Raw genomic sequence first — 23,245 nt, forward strand, 5'->3', positions numbered from 1 at the left:
CCTTCTATGACATAGACTGCCTGTGTCCCCTGGGCCCTCATCTACCTGCTTTTCCCCCTGTAGCCCTGCTGCCTCACCCCAAGCCCTGTCCCTCGAGAAGGGCAAGAATGTGGGAGCGTTTAGCCTTGGTCATCTGGTCTCCTTTTGGGTATCTGCCCAAATGGGTCAGTTGAGGGAGTGGTTCACCAGGGGCACACTGCCTGCAAAATGCTGTTCGTGATGCTCTGCTGAGAGGCAGCATACGGAACCGGTTTAGAGCACAGAGCCAGAGCCTGACTGCCTGGGTTCAAATCTGTGTCTTAGTTCCCTCATCTGTAAAATGGGGATGCTAGTGTAGTTTCTACCCCACAGGGCTCTTGTGAGGATTAAGTGCATTTCTGAATATAAGTGCTTAGAACAGTATTTGGCCCACAATCTAAGCACTACATAAGTGTCTGCTTTTATATTTTATTTTTTAACTTTTTCAATCCAGCTGAGCCTATCTGGATCTGGATATGAGAATGAGTGGATGGGGCTGTAATGTGGTGTAGAACTTTCAAACACATCCCAGTGGTTGGGTAATTCCCGGCAGTGTTTTCCCTTGGTCCTGGCCCAGATAGAAATATCAAGCTATCTGAGAGGCCTCCTTCTTTGGCGTATGTGAGCAGCTGAGTAGGGTGTCAGTAGGTTCCACTTGAACTCATTTCCTCCTCCTCAAGTGGGAAGGTCAGCAGGCTGTCAGATTTGATACACACCACCATCTTTCACTATGAGGCTCCTGATTTTCTCACTTTCTATCCAGCTGGACACATGATTATTTGATTTGGAAGTCTTAAGTGATCCTGAGAAACAGAAACGTCCCGAGGAACCAGGAGCTAATGGACAAGAAGGCAGGAGGACTGGGGCATGAGGATAGTACTGGGTTCCGAGGCCTGGACGATGACCTCTTGCTGGAGCTTCAGTCCCTGCTCAGGGAGGGGAGGGGACCGTTCCAAGGTAATGGCCATTGCCCTTTGGCTGAGTCTAGGTTCCACTCCCCATCTCTCTTCCCCTAACTCCAATCCTGTGGTTCTCCCTGTTCCTTTTATTATTTTTTGCCACCACTTCCCCATAGAACCACAGAATAAAATTATAAAACAAACAGAAGTTTGTCACACTTGGGATCAGATCTAATGTTATAAAAATATTTCACATTTGCTTTAAGTTTTTTTCTTTTTACAATAAAGTTATATGGACTGATTGTAAAATAATCAAATGCAAATACAGAAGTACACATTTAATATAAATATGTGAATGTAAAATGTTTATATAATATTGAAATACATATATTTATATGGGTATATAAATATATTATAAATATAAATACATTTATACGTATAGAAATATATAAGAAATGACAGGCTCCCTTAATCCTGCTCTTCATACCACTGTTAAATGTTTGAAGTCTATTCCATGGGTTTAATATTAATTTTTCTGGTTTTTTTTTTTTTTTTTGAGGAAGATTAGCCCTGAGCTAACATCTGCTACCAATCCTCCTCTTTTTGCCGAGGAAGACTGGCCCTGAGCTAACATCCATGCCCATCTTCCTCTACTTTGTATGTGGGACATCTACCACAGCATGGTGTGCCAAGTGGTGCCATGTCTGCACCTGGGATCCGAACTGGCGAACCCTGGGCTGCCAAAGCAGAACGTGTGCACTTAACCACTGCGCCACCGGGTGGGCCCCTCTGTTTATTTTTTAAAATAAAAATCAAGTCATATCATTCACGCTGTTCTGCAACTCTTTTTTTTTTTTTTTTTTACATAACAGACTATCTTCTTTTTCTTTTTAAAACAATTAAAATCCACAGGAAGACTGTAACAGCCATTCGTGTATCTCTGATATCTTTATTTGTCAGTACACATAAAACGTGCTGGGGCCGGCCTGTTGATGTAGAGGTTATGCACTCCGCTTTGGCAGCCCGGGGTTTACAGGTTCAAATCCCAGGTGAGGACCTATATACCGCTCATCAAGCCATGCTGTGGTGGTGTATCCCACATACAAAATAGAGGATAATTGGCACACAGATGTTAGCTCAGGGCCCATCTTCCTCACACACGCACACACACAAGTGCTTATTGATGGCAGCAAAGCATTGTTAGGGCCTTTGGAAAGCATTTCAAGGCTAGTCTATTTAAGGCTGGCAGAACCCCTGGGAGGTAGTGAGGCTTAATGTTACTCTCTCCTTTTCATAGATTAATAATAAATTGAGCTGGGACTAGAACCTGGCTCCTGTGTCTAGACTCAAGTTCAAAGCTCTTCCCACCATCCTGTGCTGTCTCTATAAGCTTGGGATTCCGGTGAGAGATTGAATTATGTGACTCAGGTTCATATTGGTCAGCATTTATTGATCTCTGGTACTTAAAGAACTTGCTACTTCTTGTAAGAAGTAGAAGAGGAATAAAAAAGGATGAGATCTCTGCCTTGAGGAGTTTATATAGGGAACATAGAAATACATAGGAAAAAGGCCTAGAACACTTGCTGCACAACATGTAAGTGAACACTAATCGCTAAGGTGTAAGCAAGAGAAAATGAGTACTGAGAGAAGTGATGTATTCGTTGACCATTTATGAACACCTCCTCTCCACTGGGTCCCTTACCCTGTAAGAGATATGTCTGCAATGTCTGTAACACACATTTAGTACTTGCATTAAGGTGACAGACGCTGAGATTCTTGGGAGATGTCATTGTTCTTGATTTTTTTTTTAATAGTCTTCCCTGCTACATTCTCAGGTCCTAAAAGAGGCTGATGATGATGAAGAAAGGCGGTGATAGAGAAGGATGAGTTATCCAACAGAGTTCTTCGGGAAAGAGATAACTGGGAGACCAGAGTTGTGAACTGAACGCTTTGGTGGAGGAAGGAAAGAGAAGCAGAGCCAACTGAGTGTGTATGTTTGAGGAAGGAGTTAGTACTTACCAAACAAAGTCATTAAAGACGGTGAAATATCCCAGTGAATGAGTTTTCCTAGTTCTTCCCGTCCCTCAAAACCCCCACCCCACCTCCCTAACCTCCATCCCCCATCAAGGAGCGCTAGGTCCTTGTCTCTCTCATGAAATCCTGTTCATGGCAGTAGCAAGGCTGGAAGTCGCCACGGTGCTCCTGTCAGTGCCCCCCGAAAACTGTATCTTTAAAGAATTCCGTGAAAGGCTACGCCCTTTTTTCCTAGTAACCCAAACTGCGTGCGTTTCCAAGTAAGTTCTTTTTGTTGTCTAGCCTGTTTCTCGTCTCTTGAAATTTAAACTCTTTCTGAGCTCTGAAGATAAAGGGGAGGAGGCAAGGGGCTGGCCTTCCCGATAGCGACTAAGCAACAGATAGGCGAGGAACTCGGCCTCGACTGGAAAAAGCGGGGAAACCCGCGCCCCCAAGAGGCTTTAACGCGGGGAGCAGTAGGAGGCGTCCCGTGATGATGCAGCGCGTCTGGTAAACTACAAGTCCCATCGCACCGCGCGGCCCGCCGGCGTTACGCAGCTCTCAGCTGATTGGTCGCTGGGGATATTTGAAAGGAGGGGCTGGCGCGGAAAACGAAGGTTACCTTTCGGATCTTTGAGAAGTGCTTAACCCGGCGGGTAAGTCCTGGACCTGGGGAGGAGGGTGACCTCTAGGGCGGCAAGGCCCGGAGGGACTCGAGAGCGTATGTACGCACCGAGGTGAATGGGGTCTCCAGCGCTGACTTGAGGGAGAGGCGGGGGCGCCTCTGCGAGGGAGGGTCGGGCGGCCTCGGGACGTCCTGGCGGACGCTGAGGAGCTCGGTGGAGGCCTCCGGTGCGGGGCGTTGGGGCGGTGGGATGGGTAGTGAGGCCGGGGATCGGCCTGGAGGAGGGCAAAGCGGAAGCTTCGGTTTATAACGGGAGCCTGGCCTCCTGGCATGGGCTTTCTTCGGATAGGATTTCTGATGGGATTCTTTGCTCGCTTCTTCCGCGGCCTTCAAACGCTCCTCCCGTCCTCCATTTAGCTCCCTTACGAATCTTCTCCGCTTTCTCTGATCCGTCCCCTTTCTCCTAGCCCTCCGGCGCCATGAGGAGCTTCAAAGGAGTCAACTTTGGAGCTCTGCTAAGCAGCCAGAAGGAGGCCGAAGATCTGCTACCTGACCTGAAGGTAGGAGTGCTGTCTGGATCCGGATACCTGGCTTTTCAAGCCGAGCTGTTTTGGTTTTTTCCTTATTTGAAGAGATAGATTAGTAGGAGACCCACTTCTGAGCAACCTTATTTCTAGTTCCTTTCCCTACCTCTTTTGCTCCTTTGGTAGACCCATTCACATCTTCCTCTCTCCCTAGGAGTTCTTGTCCAAGCTTCCAGCTGGTTCTCCCAGCTGCCCATCTGATGCCGAGAGGAGACAAGCTTGTGATGCCATCCTCAGGGCTTGCAACCAGCAGCTGACTGCCAAGCTAGTTTGCCGTGAGCACCTAGGGAGCCTGCTGGAGCTGGCAGAGCTGGCTTGCAATGGCTACTTGGAGTCCACCCCCCAGCGCCCACCCCTCTACCTGGAGCGAATTCTCTTCATCTTTCTGCGGAACGTTGCCGCACAGGGAATCCCAGAGGCCACGCTGCGTCTCGCTCAGCCCCTCCATGCCTGCTTGATGCGGTGCTCTCGCCAAGCTGCTCCCCAGGACTACGAAGCTGTGGCCCGGGGCAGTTTTTCTCTGCTTTGGAAGGGGGCAGAAGTCCTGGTGGAGCGGCGAGCTGCGTTCTCAGCCCGGCTGAAGGCCTTGAGCTTTCTAGTACTCTTGGAGGATGAAAGTACCCCTTGTGAAGTTCCCCACTTTGCTTCTCCAACAGCCTGTCGAGTGGTGGCTGCCCATCAGCTATTTGATGCCAGTGGGCATGGTCTGAATGAAGCAGATGCTGACTTCCTAGATGACATGCTCTCCAGGCATGTGATCAGCGCCTTGGTGGGTGAGGGAGGGGGTTCTCCTGGTGCTCTTTCTCCCCAGAGGGCCCTCTGTCTCTTGGAGCTCACCCTGGAACACTGCCGTCGCCTCTGCTGGAGCCGCCACCACGTCAAGGCGACCAGGGCAATGAAGAAGGCCCATGACTACCTAAGGATCACCAATCTGGCCCCTAGCCTCCAGCTGTGCCAGCTGGGAGTTGAGCTGCTGCAGATCAGAGAAGGAGGACCCCAGGCAGTGGCCAAGCTTCTGATCAAGGCATCAGCTGTCCTGAACAGCTGTATGGAGGCACCATCACCCCCGCTGCGGGCATTGTGTGACAGCTGCCAGTTCTTCCTCTCAGGCCTGGAGCGAGGCATCAAGAGACACTATGGACTTGATGCTGTTCTGGGCCTCTTTGCTTTTCTTGGCGGGTACCGCTCCCTCATCCGGCAGCTGCAGGATGGTGTGAGTTAAGAACCTAGAGGTTGGGTGGGAATGTGGTTCTGTGGATCATCATCAGCCCAGGGTCTTTGGCAAGATCTGGAAAGCCTGGCTGCCTCCTTGGTAAGCTGCTCTCTGGACTATACCTGGCCAGTCGGCAAACAGTCTAGTGTGTCCTGAGAGGGCAGTGGCCCCTCTGGATGTCCTTCCCTGGGCTGTGTCAGCTCTCCAGGACTCTGACCCGGTCTTCAGCTTAGAGCTCATGCTTTATCTCTGGCCCTCAAACCAAACCCTGTTCCTTCCTCAGGTCTGTGGGGACCCCTCCAAGCAGCAGCAGGCTTTGATTCAGATGCACTTTCAGGGACTTCACCTCTACACTGTGGTGGTTTATGACTTTGCCCAAGGCTGTCAGGTACCGGCTGGGCATCAAGGAACCTGGGCAGGTCCTAGGGTCTGGGCTTGCTTGGCTTTGGACATTGGGTGGGGTAGACGCCACCTTGGATCTATTGTGACTCCTCACCCTCAAGCCCTTCTTGTCCCTTCAGGTAGCTGATTTGGCTGACCTGGCCCAGCTAGTGGAAAGTTGCAAATCTACCGTTGTCTGGCTGCTGGAGGCGTTACAGGGCCTGTCAGGCCGAGAGCTAACGGACTACCTAGGGATGACTGGTTAGTGCCCTGGGGCCCAGGTACAGGGTTCTAAGGAGGCTCATCACTCCTTAGGCAGGCAAATAGCACCTGCTGGATGGTTCCGACCACAGTGGGGGCTCCTTATGGTTTAAGGAAGCAGTGAAAGAGGTGTTTCTAAGTATCCATTACTCTATATTTAACAGCAGTAGAGAGGCGATGGGCTAACTTACAATAGCAGACATGAATTTTTTCTCATTGACTTTGAAATCTGATTTGGTATTTATGAAAACGGTTGTACCTGATATGCTTTATGACTTTCTATATATTTAAATTTTAAAGAACATTTATAACTTAAATTTTTTTAAACCAGGTAAAACATTCACAGGGTTTAAAATTCAAACTGCACAAAAGGGCGTATGGTGAAGTCCCTTTCCCATTCCTAATCCTGGCCGCCCAAGGCGCCCTCTACAGAGGGAACTAATAGCATCCGTTTCTTATGTCTCCTTCTGGAGATACACTGTGTATTTATAAGGCAAGATGCGTATATATATTTCTCCCACCCTGGTTATTGAAATAGACATATGGAAAAGTACTGAGATCTTAAGTGTACAGTTTGGTGGATTTTTACAAAGTGAACATGCTTTGTAACCAACATCTAGGTCGAGTAACGGAGCATGACTTAGCCCCCAGAAAACCCCTGCTTGTGCCCCCTTCTAGTTACCACCCCCCACAGCAACCACTATCCCAACAACATGGGTTAGTTTTGCCTATTTTTGTCTTTCATGATAAATTTCCCCCTCATTTTGCAAAAAGCATGGGTCTTCAGTTTAAATTACATAAACCTAATGAGTTCAGTCATTGGAAGATTCTGGAGAACTTTTCATATTCATATTTTCAGTGGTTGAACCTAGTTATAGAGATGAAAATATCAGGAGTCACAAAAATTATTAGTGTGAAAATTCTTCCCACAGAGTACTGAAGACTGACTTTGTTTTCTCCCAACCATCTACCTTGATAGCCAAGAAACTGCATAAACTAGAATTTAGGAAAACTTTATTCATTCAACACATTTATTTTTTTATTTTTTGAGGAAGATTAGCCCTGAGCTAACATTTGCCACCAATCCTCCTCTTTTTGCTGAGGAAGACTGGCCCTGAGCTAACATTTGTGCCCATCTTTCTCTATTTTATGTGGGACGCTGCCACAGCATGGCTTGACAAGTGGTACGTAGGTCCACACCTGGGATCTGAACTGGGGAACCCTGGGCCGCCAAAGTGGAACATGTGAACTTAACCCCTGCACCACCCGGCCGGCCCCAACACATATTTATTGAGAACTGCTCTGTGCTAAGCACTGTTCTAAGTGCTTGGATGTGTCAGTAAACAAAACAAAGATCCCTGCCCTCAGGGAGTCACATTCTGGCTGAGGGAGAAAGATAATAAACAACAAAATAATTGAATTATGGACATGTTAGAAAGTGATGAGAAATATGGAGTGAAAGGAAAAGTAGAGCGGAATAAGAAAGGGAAGTAGGAGTTCAGGGTAGGTGAGGGGGCAAGTTCCCTATTAAAATAGGGTGGTCAGGGTGGGCCTCACTGAGAAGGTGACGTGAGCACAACCAGGACAGGGTGAAGGAGTTGGCCGTGGAGACACCTGGGAAGGACATCCCTGGCAGAGGAAACAGCCAGTGCCAAGGTCCTGAGGCAGGAGAGGGTCTGATGTGTTTAAGGAGTAGCAAGGAGGCTAGTGTGGCGTCAGTGGAATGAGGGAGGTAAGGGACAGGCCAGAGTGCTTCCCCTGAAATGCTGACCTTTGGACCGAGATGAAGACAGAGACTGGCATGTGAGGAAAGATGGAGCCTGCATGGGGATGAGGATGTAGTTCTGGTAAAACAAGCACAGAGGGCTGGCTGGTCTAGGCTGCCTCACTGGAATGGAGGACGTGGCTGGCGTGGAGCAGGACAGGGAGAGCTGCCCCTCTTCCATTCCCTAGCAATAGGGGTTCCTGTCTGATCTGGAAGCTGAGCTGACCACGCTTGAGCCTCTCTCTGCTGCCTCTCCAACAGGGGAGGCCAGTGGCAACTGTTCCTGCGGTCACCTGTCCTTTCTCTCCCCTGCAGCCTCTTACACCAGTAACTTGGCCTACAGCTTCTACAATCACAAGCTCTATGCTGAGGCCTGTGCCATCTCCGAGCCCTTCTGCCAGCACCTGGGCTTGGCAAAGCCGGGCACCTATCCTGAGGTGCCTCCTGAGAAGGTATGAGGGCAGGGAGGGAGGTTATGTTGGGCGTGGAGAGGGCTTGAGTAGCATGAAAGGGCCTGGCCAGGACCCTGCCTGGGAGTGTTACTAGCTGCCTTTTGGCACCAGTGCCTGGGGCAGTGTTTCCCAGACCACACCTGTACTGTTATTTACTTAATCTTTTTTTTCGATTGACTCACTTTTTATATTTAGCCTTGTCCAAGCCAGTGGTTCTCAACCTGGCCGCATCTTAGAATCACCTGAGTGAACTTAAAAAAAAATTCTAATGTTTGCCCCAGACTCATTGCGTCAGAAACTCTGGCACTAGAGCCTGGGCCTCTGGGTATTTAAAAAGCTTCCCCGGTGGTCCTTTGGGCAACGAGAGTGAGAACCGAGAGCTAGCAAAAGTACTCACAAAATGATGACTTGGCTGGACTGGCAGGCAAGATGGGTCCTAGAGGGCCTTGGGTTTCATCCTGAGTGAGGTTGCTGAGCCTCTAAAGGAATAAAGTGGAGGCGTGAGACCAGATTGGCATCTTGGGTTTCTCTGGCATCACTGTGGTGAATGAACAGGGTGCAAGGACAGTATAGGCGCCCAGGCCACTCCAGGAGCCTAGGCAGGAAAGGGTGGGTGTCTGAACTGAAGCAGCTTCCCGAGGGATGGAAAGAGTGGATGGCTGCAAGAAGTCAAGGATTAATCTGGTAGGTGACTGGCTGTGAGGGAGGGAGAAGGGAGAGTCAAGGATGGTCTTGCGTTTCTGACTCAGGAGAAGGCGCTGGTTTGCTGAGAGAATGACAGGAGGAGGAGCAAGTTTTCAGGGGTGTGGACGATGAATATGTGGGGTGGTGGATTGAAGTCTCAGGTTGAGAGCACGAGGTATTTAGTTCATAGGTGTCTTCTGCCTGGGGTGGGGTGGGGCAGGAGGGCCCCTGCCCACCCCCACTGGCTGGTGTATGTACCTGTGCATGCACCCACTCCCCACCGGACAGACGCACTGGTTCATCGCTCCACTTTGGTCTGTTCCCCTTCTCTGGTCAGTTGCACAGGTGCTTCCGGCTGCATGTAGAGAGTCTGAAGAAACTGGGTAAACAGGCCCAGGGCTGCAAGATGGTGACTTTGTGGCTGGCAGCCCTGCAGCTCTGTGGCCCCAAACACATGGCTGAGCCAGTCACCTTCTGGGTGCGGGTCAAGATGGATGCAGCCAGAGCTGGAGACAAGGAGCTACAGCTGCGGTGAGTTGGTGGGGCGGGAGACAGCCATGTTTGGCCCATAGCTGGGCTGGCTTTTTGTGCTCGTGGTCATGTTCATCCTCGTGTCTGAAAAAGGCAGTGGTTCTTCCATCCATCGTTACTCATTGAGTGCTTACTATGTGCCAGCCACTGTGTGAGGTCCTGAGGGAACAGTGGCGACAGGCAGTGTTCTTGCTCTCATGACTGGAAACTTAACTGCGCTCTCAGCGAGCCGAGGCTGGGACTCCTTGGCCTGAGCAGAGGCTCTGTGCTTCACACGCTCCCCTAGTGCCGAGCCTGCCCTTTCTCAGGACTCTGCGAGACAGCCTGAGCGGCTGGGACCCGGAGACCCTGGCCCTCCTGCTCAGGGAGGAGCTGCAGGCCTACAAGGCAGTGCGGGCCGACACGGGACAGGAGCGGTTCAACGTCATCTGTGACCTGCTGGAGCTGAGCCCTGAGGAGACACCGGCTGGGGCCTGGGCTCGAGCCACCCACCTGGTGGAGCTGGCTCAGGTGCTCTGCTACCACGACTTTGCCCAGCAGACCGACTGGTGAGCGGGAATAGCTAGGGAGGCCACTCTTACTTCTTGTCCTAGGTCCTCTCACCTTTTTTGGAGTCTTATTTCCCTTTCCACGTCCTGGAGCACCCCCTTCAGTTTGTGGCCCTGGGAGCTCACTGCAAGTGTGAGGCCTGCTGTCCTGCAGAAGGCCCACTTGAGTGCATCCTCTCCCCACAGCTCTGCCCTGGATGCTATCCGGGAGGCCCTGCAGCTTCTGGAGTCTGTGAGGCCCGAGGCCCAGGCCAAGGATCGGCTTCTGGATGATAAAGCACAGGCCCTGCTGTGGCTCTACATCTGTACCCTGGAGGCCAAAATGCAAGAAGTGAGTGTGGCTGCTGTGGCGGCAGAGCAGAACCGGGGGCGGGGGTTGTTTTCCCCAGGCCCCCAGTAAACTGCTACCAGCCCTGGTTTTGACCCTGATTTCCCCATCCAGGGTATCGAGCAGGATCGGAGAACCCAGGCCCCGAGTAATCTGGAAGACTTTGAAGTCAATGACCTGAACTACGAAGATAAACTCCAGGAGGATCGTTTCCTATATAGTAACATTGCCTTCAACCTGGCTGCAGATGCTGGTGAGGGCCGTGAACGTGGTGTGGTGGGATAGTCTCCTCTGTGGCTTCCTAAGAGCAGAACGGGGACCTCAGGTGTGGGGGAGGCTCGCCCCGCAGGATGGGAGGTGGGCACAAAGGGCAGCGGGTGTTAGGGAGAAGGCTGCATTCTCCCCAGATGGTCCACGCTGAGAGAATGGCTGGTCCCTTTCTTCTGATTCACAGCTCAGTCCAAATGCCTGGACCAAGCCCTGGCCCTGTGGAAGGAGGTGCTCACGAAGCGGCAGGCCCCCGCTGTGCGGTGTCTCCAGCAGACAGCAGCCTCGCTGCAGATTCTAGCGGCCCTCTATCAGCTGGGGGCAAAGGTAAGGGAGGAGGGCAGTGACGCAGTGGAGGCCAGCTCCTTCACCTTCTCTGGCCTGTGTACCTGCCAAAAAGCCATGTAACCCAGTGTGGGCTCTGTCACCCATCTCCCTGAGTTTACATCCGAGCTCCAGCATTTGTTAGCACATGGCCTTAGGCAGGTTACTCAACCTTCGAAGCCCGAGCTTTCTTATCTCTAGAATGAAGGTAGTAACACCGTTCCCTCAGAGCGCTTTCAGCATTCAGTGAGGGGATGCGTGGAAGACGTGTGTAAACAGAATACTCAAAACTTAGCTATAATTATTGTTAGTTACTAGATGATATGAGACCTATAAACTCAGAAAAATACATAAATGCCTAAAGACACAATTTTACATTTTCACATGAAATGTTTCACAGTCTCTGAAGCTCTTCCCTGGACCCCACGTTAGGATCCTCCAAAAAAGAACCGTGCACACAGAGGATCTTTGTTACCATGGGCCATTAGGCCATATTTCTAGCGTGGGGACATGGGAAGCTGCCTCGGCCCTGGATGTGAGTCTTGGCTCTACCACAGCCCTGTTATATGAACTTAAATGAGCAACTTAACCTATGTGCATCTTAGTTTCCTCACCTGTAAAACTGGGATGAGAGTTGCTATGAAATAAAGTGAGGTGATGCACGTAAACCTCTTGGCGCAGTGTCTGGCACACAGTAGGCACTCAGTAAATCCTGGCTCTTGATGATGACTGGCATTTGGGCTTTAAGACAGGAGGGGTAGGATGGTTTGCAGGCTCCCTAACTGCTCTCCTCTCAGGCTCCCTGAGAAGGGCTGCTGGCTGCTCTGTCTGGGTAGCCACATTCCATCCCAGCCCTGAGGTGAGACCAAGGTCCCGAGGGGTGGGGAGTGGAGGGTGGAAGTAGAGGCTCGAGCAGAAGCCAAGTAAGCTTGCTGCTTCTGGCTCACCAGCCCCTGCAGGCTCTGGAAGTCCTCCTGCTTGTACGGATCGTCTCCCAGAGACTGGAGGACCACGCAAAGGCAGCTGGCTCCTCCTGCCACATCACCCAGCTCCTCCTGACGCTCGGCTGTCCCAGCTATGCCCAGGTGAGTGCCCAGCCAGCCTAGCCTGGGGACGTCAGGGGGGACCTGGCTTTAGTGGCCCATCTTTTCTCTGAGAAGATAGGATACTAGATGGGATAGGATAGGATACTCTCCCTTCTCCCGCCGCATTCGGCTGGAGGATTGTAAAGTGGGGCATGGTTGGGAGGCAGCCGTGAGAAGAGGAGGCATCTTTCTCCTCCACGCTGCAAAACCAACTGTCCATGATGTCTTACAGATTCTGCACCAGGAATATACGACTAATCCTGTATTTCCCATCCATTTCTGGTGCCCTCATGGATGCTTTTCACTCAGTTAGGACTATTACAGTGTCTGCTAGCTGGTCTCCTTGCCTCCGGTTTCTCTCTTTTCCACCTCGTCCTCTGACTACTATTAGTAATACATTATCTTTTTAGGCACAGATCTGATCTGATCTCTTTCCTGCTTAAAGGATTTCCTTGGCTTCTCTGATACCTGAATGATGCTGTCCAGACGCTTACTCTGCACTGCACCCTTCTGTATTCTGGTTCACACATTTTCCTGCTGCTCCCTGCCGCCAGCCTTCTGCCAGTCTGTACCGGTGCCTTTATATTCCTTGTATGCGCCTGTCTGCCTTTGGTTGTGTCAGTTCCTCCACACCAAGTGCATCCTCTCCTCCCTTCTTTTTTTTTTTTTCATTTGGCAAACCTGTACTTTCTTTTTAAGGCCTAGCTCAATGGTCCCCCCCTTCACAAAGCATTTTATACATCCTCTTCTTCAAGGGCAGAATCAGCCACTTTCCCTGGGTCCCCAGACCACCGTGGCATTGTGTCATGATGACATAGGTGTGCCTGCACCCCCATGGCATTGAAAGCTTTTGGATACAAGGTCCTGCTTACTCTTTATTCAGCTTTGTCTTTCTAGCGTAGTGGTTAACTGAAAGGTACCAAATGATCATTTTAGTGAGTGAGTGAATGACTCCTGTGTAGATTATAATATTTAAAATAATGTAATACTTAGTTGGATGTGTTCAGCATTTTGTTTGTGAATGCTTTCATCTCAAGAGTCTGGCTGCTTCTCACCAGCATACTCATGCACCCCCGATTCCTTCTTTAGTTACACCTGAAAGAGGCAGAATCAAGTCTAAAGCTTCTGGATCACACCACTGACGCCTACCAGCTCCTCTCCCTGACCCGCGACCTACTGCAAAGTCAACTTTACTGTGCCCACCAGAAGGTATTTCTCACCTTCTTAATCCCCGAAGCTTCTGGGTATTGGAAGGATTTTAGGATATTCTAGATGTTTGTCTGGCTTCTGAGACTTCCCTGGAGCTGGGAAGAATATTCCTGACCCTGGGAGGCAGTGCTTTGCCCTGGCCCTGCCCTCTCCAATGACTTGTTCACCAGTGCGCCTCTCATAGAGATACTGTCCTTTTCACTCTTTTCCAGTTTCCTCAGGGGCAAGGGGGAGAGTCTTTCCTGTGACTAGAACTGGGACAACACCAGAACCCTAAACTGGAAATCCAGTGAGAGCCAAAAGACCTGAGTTTTCTCATAAACTCGCTGTGTGCCTTGGCTGAGTCCTGTGCCCTCTCAGGCTCTAATTTTCTCTGCAGCTTGTATCATTCTTAAAAGCGGGGGATTGGGCCGGATGGTCTCCAGGGGCATCTCCAGGTCTGAACTGCCAATCTGACTTCATCACTGCTCTCCTCTGGCCCCCTCCCCCTCCCAGGTGACTGAGGGCGCCTCTCTGTTGCTGTGTGTGCTTCGAGACCCTGCCCTCCAGAGGTCCTCCAAGGCCTGGTACTTGCTCCGTGTCCAGGCCCTGCAGCTGGTAGCAGTCTACCTTAGCCTCCCAGCAGACAGCCTGTCCGCCTCCCTGGGGGAGCAGCTCTGTGCCCAAGGTGAAAGATTAGGGTGCTTGGCCCTCCTTGGTCGATGTGTGCAGTTTGTGCGCTATCAGCTCTTCTCAGCTCTTGTCCCCTCTGCTCTCCAGCTGCATGGACCAGCCTACCTAGCAGCTGCACAGAGTAGGCCTGGGAGAGCAAATGAGTTTCAGTTTGCCTGCTGACTCTAATCGATTGCTTAGTGATGCCTGGAATACTAAACTGACAAGGATTCTGAGACCCCATGTGGTCTCAGGGGAAAGAGTTCTGTGATTGATTAGCTCTGTCTGCCTTAGCTGTACAAGGAGAAGAGTGGAAGCATGCTTTGCGTTTGCTATCTTAGTAGGTGCAGGTGGTGGAAGTTCTGGCCACATCATCTCCCTCTTTGTACCCCCCCCTCACCTGCACAGGCTGGCAGACACCTGAGATAGCACTCATCGACTCCCATAAGCTCCTCCGAAGCATCATCCTCCTGCTCATGGGCAGTGATGTGCTCTCGATTCAAAAAGCAGCAGTGGAGACACCATTTCTGGACTATGGTGAGTCTGAGGAGGAGAGCAAGGGGGAATGAACAGGGTAGATGGTGGGGCTGGCAGTTTTGTCTCCAGAGGATCCAGGCTATGACTGAGTGATGCTGGTCGTGTCTCTCTCCTTTGCTACAGGTGAAAATCTGATACAAAAATGGCAGGTTCTTACAGAGGTGCTGAGCTGCTCGGAGAAGCTGGTCTCCCGCCTGGGCCGCCTGGGCAGTGTGAGCGAAGCCAAGGCTTTTTGCTTGGAGGCCCTGAAACTTACAACGAAGCTACAGATTCCGCGCCAGTGAGTACAGGGCCCAAAAGGATGCTGATTCCAGACGCCCTTGACCATGGGTTCCCAAACTATTCCACAGATGAACATGTTACATTCGGAGGGGTTTGTGGAAGAATGCCTTCCATGGCTAAATCAGTGGGAAATGCTGAGTTAATCAAGGTTAAACATTTTTATTTCATATAGGACTTCTCATGTCCTCCAATATGCTAATATGCATAAATCTTCAAAAGGGGGATCTATGATACAGCGTTTCCCTAAATCTCTTTGCCCACAGGATCCTATTTCTGAGGAACGCAGTTTGGAAAATCCTGTCCTCATACAAGGATGAGTTGATTTGAGAGGGAGCATAGAGGGTTTTCTCCAGGGAGCCTTGAAGTCAGCTTTAGGAAGTAAAGGCCTTTTGGAGGCTGGGAAAGACTGTGATGGCTCTGTCTAGGAAAGGGGCAAAAAGAAGGACTCTCCAGGAAGACAAAGGATTCCACCAATTGGTTGTTGTCTCCTCTCCCAACAAGGTGTGCCCTATTCCTGGTGCTAAAGGGGGAGCTGGAGCTGGCGCGCAATGACGTCGACCTCTGTCAGGCGGACCTGCAGCAGGTTCTCTTCTTGCTTGAGTCTTGCACAGGTGAGCAGCCGCGCCCCAACGCCCATGGGCGGTGGTGAGAGTGACACACACGCCACACACATCTTTGTATGCCAAAGGTTTGGTTCCCTTCTAATCAGAGACTTACTTCTGGTCCCAGGGCAAAGCTCTCTTTACTTCAGTCAGACCATTGGTGTCCCTCTTTCAGGTGGCCTGTCCAGGACTAACCCTACCTAGTTCTAGTTTTCATTGCTAATACACTTTGGCTATTTAAATTTAAATTTAATTTAAATAAAATTTAAAATTCAGTTCCTTAGTCATTTGCCACATTCTGCATGCTCAGTAGCCACACTAACTACGTGTGGCTACTGTATTGCACAGCACAAATGTAGTGTCCTCAAGAGGGCCTAAGCAAATAATAAAATGCTGTATTTATGGTACTTTTTTTCCTTGTCAACCACCTTTCCCTCTAGTATTTCATTTGACCCACACAAAACCCTGGAAAGTAAGGTAGGAATATAGATTTTTTTCTTTTATAAAATGAAAAAGTTGAGATAGTCAGTGTTTTTGGCCAGAATCATGGGGCCGTCAGAGGCAGGATCCAGGATTAGGACTTCAGCCTCCTTGGGGCCTGAACCGTGGCTGAGTGGTTAAGTTCACCCACTCCTCTTCGCGCCACGGGGCCAGCCCCAACTCTGATTTTTTGAATACAGTGTTTATCAATTCTAAGTGCTAGAAAAATTTTATTCCACTATAAGTCTGGTAATCTATTATCCTTTCTCAAAGTTCATGCAATAACAGGACTTAAAAATGGCATTGAGGGGCCGGCCCTGTGGCCGAGTGGTTGGGTTCACGCGCTCTGCTTCAGCGGCCCAGGGTTTCATCAGTTCGGATCCTGGGTGCGGACATGGCACCGCTCATCAAGCCACGCTGAGGTGGCGTCCCACATGCCGCAACTAGAAGGACCCACAACTAAGAATATACAACTATGTACCAGGGGACTTTGGGGAGAAAACGGAAAAAAATGAAATCTTTAAAAAAAAAAAAATGGCATTGATCCAGTATATATATACTGAAAAGTTTTAATCTCACTCAAGTTTTAAAAGGTTTACAAGCTTGTTTTTAACCTGATCTACAGTGCCAGATGATGAAAAAATGTTTTGAAATAAATTATTATTAAAAAAATGAAAAATTTTGGAGTTACTCATTTCTCCAGGTTTGTAATTCTTGTTCCGTTCTCTCCCCAGAGTTTGATGGACTAGCCCAGCGCCCGGACTCTGGGAAGAAGGTCCACCTGCAAAAGCGGAAGCAGCCGGCCCGCGGCCCGCGGCCTCCGGAGCTCCCGGAGGAGGAGCCCTTCCTGAGAGGCCCTGCCCTGGAGCTGGTGGCCACTGTGGCCAAGGAGCCTGGCCCCATAGCACCTTCTACTAACTCCTCCCCTGTCCTGAAAATGAAGCCCCAGCCCAGCCCCGGCTTCCTGACCCATTCGCCCACCTGTGACTGCTCGCTCTGTGCCAACCCTGTCCTCTCAGCAGTCTGTCTGCGTTGGGCGTTGGTCACAGCAGGGGTGAGGCTGGCCATGGGCCATGAGGCCCAGGGTCTGGATCTGCTGCAGGTCGTGCTGAAGGGTTGCCCTGCAGCCACTGAGCGCCTCACCCAAGCTCTGCAAGCTTCCCTGAGTCACAAAGCACCCCCTTCCCCTGTCCCGAGCCACTTGAATGAGCTCTTCGCTCAGGCATACACACAGCTAGCACTGGAGGGGCTGAGTCGGCCATCAAATAAGAGCCTGGGGAAGGTCCTGGAGTCAGGGCTGAAGTTTGTGGCAGCGCAGATACCTCACCTGGAGCCCTGGCGAGCCAGCCTGCTCTTGATTCGGGCCCTTGCAAAGCTGGCTGGCCTCAGCTCCTGTACTACCCAACTCTTTGCAAGCTCCTGGGGCTGGCAGCCACCATTGGTAAAGGACCCCCCAGGCTCAGAGCCCTCTAAGCCTCGGAGCCAAAAGCATTCTGGACGAGGGCGCCAGCAGGCTGTCTCTGCGACCCCGCCCCTCCATAATACCTCTCTGAAAGGTCTGGAAGGTAGAGGACCACCCTGTACACCTAAGCCCCCAGGCCGGATCAGGCAGGCCGGCCCTCGTGTCCCTTTCACCGTGTTTGAGGAAGTCTTCCCTACACAGAGCAAGCCTGAGGTTCCCAAGGCCCCCAGAGTACAACAGAGGGTCCAGACGCGCCTCAAGGTGAGCTAGGACTGTGGCTAGGTGGGGGTGTCGGGTAGGGGTGGTCCTGGAGAGGTTCTGCAGAGCAGGTGTCTCTGTGGAATAGCTTCCCGGGGCCTGGTGGGGCCTTCAGCTCCTTGGCTATCTGTAGGATCCAGAGGCCCTTGTGATGGTGCCTCCACAGCGCCACCTGCTGGCAACTGATGTCTTGTCACTGAAGGCCCGCGGCCCTTCTCCCTTTCCCACCCATCACAGGTGAACTTCAGTGATGACAGTGACTTGGAAGACTTTGTCTCAGTTGAGGGACGGCTTGCAGAGGGGCCCAAGAGACGAGGTACTGCTTCCCGGGGCCGGGGCCGCGCTAGGAAAGGCCCAAGCTCGAAGACCGATGCGGTGGCTGCCCCAGGTAGTGCCCCTGGGCACCCTGGCCTCAGTGGCAGGAGCCGGAGGACCAAGACGGTTGCCTCAGGACATTGTGAGGAGCTGGGCCCTGAGATCATGAGGACCATCCCTGAAGAGGAACTGACTGACAACCAGATGGAAATGAGCTTTGAGATCCTCAGGGGCTCTGATGGGGAAGACTCAGCCTCAGGTATGATGGCAAGGGTGGGGGATAGAAGGTGCATGTGTCTTGGGGGGATTTCCCTGGGGCCAAAGCACAAGAAATGACTGGTGCAAAAGACAGTACAGAAAGAAAGTTCTTTTGCTGGCTCTGGACCTGGATCCTTGAAGGGAGAACCAAGGGGGTGGCAGGAGGAGGGAACTCCACAGAAAAGTCATGTTCTCTCCCCAGGTGGGAAGGCAGCAGCGCCAGGGCCTGATACGGCCATAGGAGAATGTGAGGTGTTGAGACGGGATGCCAGCAAAGAGGAGCTGCCCGTCCCGTGCCCAGACAAGGAGAGAGACAAGGATCTGGGTCCTCGGCTCCGACTCCCCTCAGCCCCTGCAGCCATCGGTGAATATGCTGACCACCGAGCTCTCGTCACTTGGAGAGGGCTGAGTCTTTGGTCTCTTGATCCCAGTGCCTTTCCAGTCTGTCCTTGGTTCTGGCTTTGGATCCCCATCTGGATCCGGTCGCCTTTGAACCTGGGTTACAATCCCAGCACACTCTCCACTAGCTGTGTGCAAGTCACTCAGCCTCTCTGAGCTTCTATTTTCTTTTTCTTTGTGTGTGTGTGTATGTGTGTGTGTGTGAGTAAGATGGTCCCTGAGCTAACATCTGTTGCCAATCTTCCTCTTTTTACTTGAGGTAAATTGTCCCTGAGCTAACATCTGTGCCAGTCTTCCTCTATTTTGTATGTGGGATGCCGCCACAGCATGGCTTGATGAGCAGTGTGTAGGTCCACACCCCGGATCCAAACCTGTGAACCCCAGGCCACTGAAGCGGAGCGTGCGAACTTAACCACTACACCCTTGGGGCCAGCCCCTGAGCTTCTATTTTCTTAACTGTAAAATAAGGTTTGGGGAGGACGGAGTGAGTTGATGCATGTAAACTGCATAGCGCCCCACTTAGCACACTGCCCTTCATAAATGCTAGCTGCCATTTCCCTAGCGCACAGTGAGAGAGGGACTCCTTGGGAAGCTGCTGTCAGCTGGGAAATAGGGGATTCACTGCAGCAAGTGTCTTGACCTTCCTCCAGGTCTCTCTACCCTGGATTCCATCTGTGACTCACTGAGCATTGCCTTCCGTGGGATCAGTCACTGCCCTCCCAGTACACTCTATGCTCACCTCTGCCGCTTCCTGGCCCTGTGCCTGGGCCACCGAGATCCCTATGCCACTGCCTTCCTTGTCACGGAGTCTGTCTCCATCACCTGTCGCCACCAGCTGCTCACCCACCTCCACAGGCGGCTCAGGTGAGTACCCACCATCCCCAAAGCTCATGCTGGGGCAGACTGAAGGGAGAGTCTGGACTCTATAGGAGGGAGACCTCACCCCTTCCTGTGTTGCCTGCAGCAAGTCCCAGAAGCACCGAGGATCGCCCGATGTGGCAGACCAGCTGCAGGGGCTGAGCCTCCAGGAGAGGCCCGGAGACGTCCCCCTGGCCCGCATCCAGCGCCTCTTTTCCTTCAGACTTTCGGGATCTGGCCACTTCCCCCAGCCCGAGAGGGAGAGTTTCCAGGAGTGCCTGGCTCTGATCCCCAGTGGTAGGTGGCAGTCTTTGGCTGGTGTGGCTGTCCTTTTGCACGTCTTCGTACTGAGGAGTTGGGTGAAGGTGTTGAAGGCATCAGTTAGTTCACACAGGTTTCTGGTCCTTATGGAAGGACATGTCATACCTTTTTATTGATTAGGCATTTTGTTACCAAACAGACATACCCTAAATCTGGAAGTCTCTCTTCTTTTAACCTCAACTTTGAGTTACCAACAAATTCAGTGTCTTTCTTTAAGAGTAAGTTCAGGTGTCTGGGGTCTTCCTACACTAACATGAAACAGGTTCACAGGTGACGTGAGTGCCTCGCTCTGTGCAGGGTGCTTTGTTAGTTCCTGTGAGGGACACAAAGAAGTACAAGACGTAGTCTCTGTCCATAGGGAGCTGTTAGGGCAGGGGAGAGCACCTTGCACTCCAGTGACCAGGGAAGACTTCTTGGAGTTGTCTTGAGTGATGGATAGGGACTGAGTGCAGAAGACAGGGAAGGGAATTCCTTGTGACAGCTGACATGATTCTGAGTCTGTCCTGTGTGTCAGGGGTGACTGTGTGTGTGTTGGCCCTGGCCACCCTCCAGCCTGGAACTGTGGGCAACACCCTCCTGCTGACCCGGCTGGAAAAAGACAATCCCCCAGTCACTGTGCAGATCCCCACTGCCCAGGGCAAGGTAGGTGTCCTGGGCCAGGGAGCAAAGTTGGGCTGGGGTGGGCTTCTGGTCAAGCTGCTCGCCTTCTGTGGCTAGGGGTGGAGAGATAGTGATCATGTGGATGAGTAGATATCTCATAGCCCTGTCTCCCAAAGCTGCCTCTGAGTTCGGCCCTGAAAGAGTTTGATGCCATCCAGAAGGAACAGAAAGAGAACAGCAGCTGTACTGACAAACGAGAATGGTGGACAGGGCGGCTAGAACTGGACCACAGGATGGAGGTGTGTGCCCCTGGTGGGTGGGGTCAGGCTGCCCTAGGAACAACCCTGGGTGCCAGCATCCTCTCTCAGGGGTCCTGGCTCAGTGCTGAGCCACCTCCAGTCCTTTCTGGAAGTGTAGGCCTAAATAAAAAACTATATCACTTGGAAGGACTTTAGACAACAGCCCAGAACTTGAAGGGGTTATGGCAATGGGATGTTTAGAGATACACACAAGAAGGATTGAAGCCCGTGTCAGCTTCATGGCTTTAGCTTTCATTGCCCACCTGGTCATATTTGTCAAAACATAGTGATATGTAATCAACTGTCTCGTCTGTATTCCCCCAGAGTCTCAGCAAATGAAACACGTTTCTAGCTTCTTGCCTTTTATGACAGGCAGAAAGATATGCAAGACAAGACACACACTGGAAAACCCATTTCCTCCTCTCCAAGTGTCGGTGCTGTGGGACAGAAACTCGGTTCCCTCTGACTGAAGCTTCTGTCCTTCCACATTCAGGTTCTCATCACCTCGCTGGAGAAGTCTGTGCTGGGCTGCTGGAGGGGGCTGTTGCTGCCATCCAGTCAGGACCCCGGCCCTGCCCAAGAGGCCTCCCGCCTACAAGAGTTGTTGCAGGGATGTGGCTGGAAATATCCTGACCCCACTCTGCTGAAAGTAAGTTGAGGAGTCAGGGAAGGGCAAGAAGCTCGACTTCCCACGGCTGCTGTGAGTGGAGCTGGAGCCACGGCACTCACTGACCGCTGTGCCCCTGCAGATCATGCTCAGTGCTGCCGGTACACTCACCTCTCAGGACGTGCAGGCCCTGGCCTACGGGCTGTGCCCAGCCCAGCCAGAGCGAGCCCAGGAGCTCCTGACGGAGGCCATAGGACATCTACAGGGTCAGACAGTAGCGAGCAATAGCCACCTTGTCTTAGTGCTAGACAAGGTAAGGAGCTGGAGCCCGAGGGGCAGTGTCTGGTGGGCAGTGGGCACACACTCACCCCCACGCCCCTTCTGACTCCTGCCTATCCCTGGCTAGGGACAGTAACCTCTGAGTGCTTTTTGCCCAGGACCTGCAGAAGCTGCCATGGGAGAGCATGCCCAGCCTCCGGGCACTGCCTGTCACTCGGCTGCCCTCCTTCCGATTCCTCCTCAGCTACTCCATCATCAAAGAGGTATGGGGTTCAGGGAGTGGGGACTGGGGGTGACTTGAAGAAAGAAAATGCAGAGAGATCTGGGAAGAAAGGAGAAGCTCTTAGGAACGGATCAGTTGTGGAAGGGTCCTGGAGTTTGCGGGGCTCGGGCCCTCTGGCCAGAATGGGATCCTGATGATCACTGTCTCCTCCTCAGGCTGGGGCCTCGTCAGTGCTGAGCCAAGGGGTGGATCCACACAGTACCTTCTATGTCCTGAACCCTCACAATAACCTGTCAAACACTGAGGAGCAATTTCGAGCTCATTTTAGCAGGTTGGGGGGATAAGAGTAAGAAAGGGGGTGGAGAAGGGTGGCGACAACATGTGGGCACCATGTCCTTTTCTCCAGAATCAAATGTTCCAGCCCACCCTCCCCCTAGCATTCCTTCTGCCCTCTTTGCCACATGGCCCCTGTTCTTACTCCTGCCTTTTCCCTGCAGTGAAGCTGGCTGGAAAGGGGTTGTTGGGGAAGTGCCGAGCCCGGAACAGGTGCAGGCAGCCCTGACGGAGCATGACTTATATATGTGAGTGCTCAGGGCAGGCAGGTGGGGAGAGGGGCAGTCCCAGAGGAGGGGGTGTCATCCCGGTGTGCTTTGGGACTTTAGAGCCCCTAGCTGACTCAGGAGGCCTCTGGAAACATAGGAGAGGCCTGGTACTGCTCATTCAGGCTCATCTCACCTCCTTCTGCCTTAGCTATGCAGGCCATGGGGCTGGTGCCCGCTTCCTGGACGGGCAGGCCGTCCTGCGGCTGAGCTGCCGGGCCGTGGCCCTGCTGTTTGGCTGCAGCAGTGCAGCCCTGGCTGTTCATGGCAACCTGGAGGGGGCTGGCATCGTGCTCAAGTATATCATGGCTGGCTGGTGAGTCTTGAGGAGCAAGGCCCATCCTAGGTCCCAACCCCAGGTTCCTTCCCAGGTCTGAACCCTGACTCTTTCCTCTTTTGCGCTCCACCTTCCTCCCATCCTAGTCCCCTGGCATCCCTGGGCCTTTAATCCTTTGCCCTTTCTCTCCTAGTACTATGAGCCCAACGACTTCCTCACTGGCTCAGTCCTCTCTATCCACCCATCACCAGTCAACATGTTTTCCTATGTATTCCATTTTAGAGGCTTTACTCTGTATTTCTTCTCTTTTCCTAGTCCCCTGTTTCTGGGTAACCTCTGGGATGTGACTGACCGTGACATTGACCGCTACACAGAGGCTCTGCTGCAGGGCTGGCTTGGAGCAGGCCCAGGAGCTCCCCTTCTCTACTATGTCAGCCAGGCCCGCCAGGCTCCCCGACTCAAGTATCTTATTGGGGCTGCCCCCGTAGCCTATGGCTTGCCTGTCTTCCTGCAGTGACCCCTTGGAACTGTCCTATCGCTGACTGTTCTACCTCCAAAGTTAGATTTAACCCTTAGGGTAAATATTTTTAAATGATTTTCCCCAGTGTTTTATATGAAATGTTTCCTTTTAACATTAATATAATAAAGATATATTATTTAAATCTTGTTTTGTGTAATTCATCTGAGAACATCTGAAGACACATTGTTGCCCCCACCCACCATGTGGTACTATAAACAGATGAGAACAGCT

At 51.8% G+C, this 23,245-nt stretch overlaps 1 protein-coding gene across 2 annotated transcripts; it reads left to right on the forward strand.

The window, feature by feature from the left end:
- The first annotated feature begins 3,224 nt into the window (after positions 1 to 3,224).
- ESPL1 (extra spindle pole bodies like 1, separase) lies at positions 3,225 to 23,156 on the forward strand. 2 transcript variants are annotated; one of them, XM_070619590.1, is made up of 31 exons: positions 3,225 to 3,586; positions 4,023 to 4,115; positions 4,294 to 5,352; positions 5,636 to 5,740; positions 5,874 to 5,994; positions 8,075 to 8,211; positions 9,233 to 9,426; positions 9,735 to 9,974; positions 10,161 to 10,305; positions 10,417 to 10,555; positions 10,757 to 10,896; positions 11,844 to 11,978; positions 13,068 to 13,187; positions 13,683 to 13,854; positions 14,247 to 14,375; positions 14,499 to 14,655; positions 15,159 to 15,268; positions 16,474 to 17,462; positions 17,697 to 18,033; positions 18,235 to 18,396; positions 19,082 to 19,295; positions 19,396 to 19,586; positions 20,125 to 20,252; positions 20,387 to 20,509; positions 21,003 to 21,158; positions 21,259 to 21,429; positions 21,554 to 21,658; positions 21,834 to 21,949; positions 22,116 to 22,199; positions 22,369 to 22,533; positions 22,810 to 23,156. In XM_070619590.1, the coding sequence occupies exons 2-31, from the start codon at positions 4,035 to 4,037 to the stop codon at positions 23,009 to 23,011; spliced, it is 6,327 nt and encodes a 2,108-aa protein (XP_070475691.1). In that variant the 5' UTR covers positions 3,225 to 3,586; positions 4,023 to 4,034; the 3' UTR covers positions 23,012 to 23,156. The 2 variants fall into 2 exon arrangements, with proteins under 2 accessions (XP_070475691.1, XP_070475692.1); XM_070619591.1 differs by having other exon boundaries at positions 3,577 to 3,667.
- Positions 23,157 to 23,245: the final 89 nt, after the last annotated feature.

The sequence above is a fragment of the Equus przewalskii genome, chromosome 5, assembly GCF_037783145.1.
Source record: "Equus przewalskii isolate Varuska chromosome 5, EquPr2, whole genome shotgun sequence".
In the NCBI taxonomy this organism is placed as follows: Eukaryota; Metazoa; Chordata; class Mammalia; order Perissodactyla; family Equidae; genus Equus; species Equus przewalskii.

Bases quoted from the DNA above. Each gene is read 5' to 3' on its own strand.
- ESPL1 (XM_070619590.1), top strand. From the start codon at position 4,035: ATGAGGAGCTTCAAAGGAGTCAACTTTGGAGCTCTGCTAAGCAGCCAG. The intron at 14,376-14,498 runs GTGAGTCTGAGG...CCTTTGCTACAG, and splicing joins GACACCATTTCTGGACTATG to GTGAAAATCTGATACAAAAA. The intron at 22,200-22,368 runs GTGAGTGCTCAG...CTTCTGCCTTAG, and splicing joins ACGGAGCATGACTTATATAT to CTATGCAGGCCATGGGGCTG.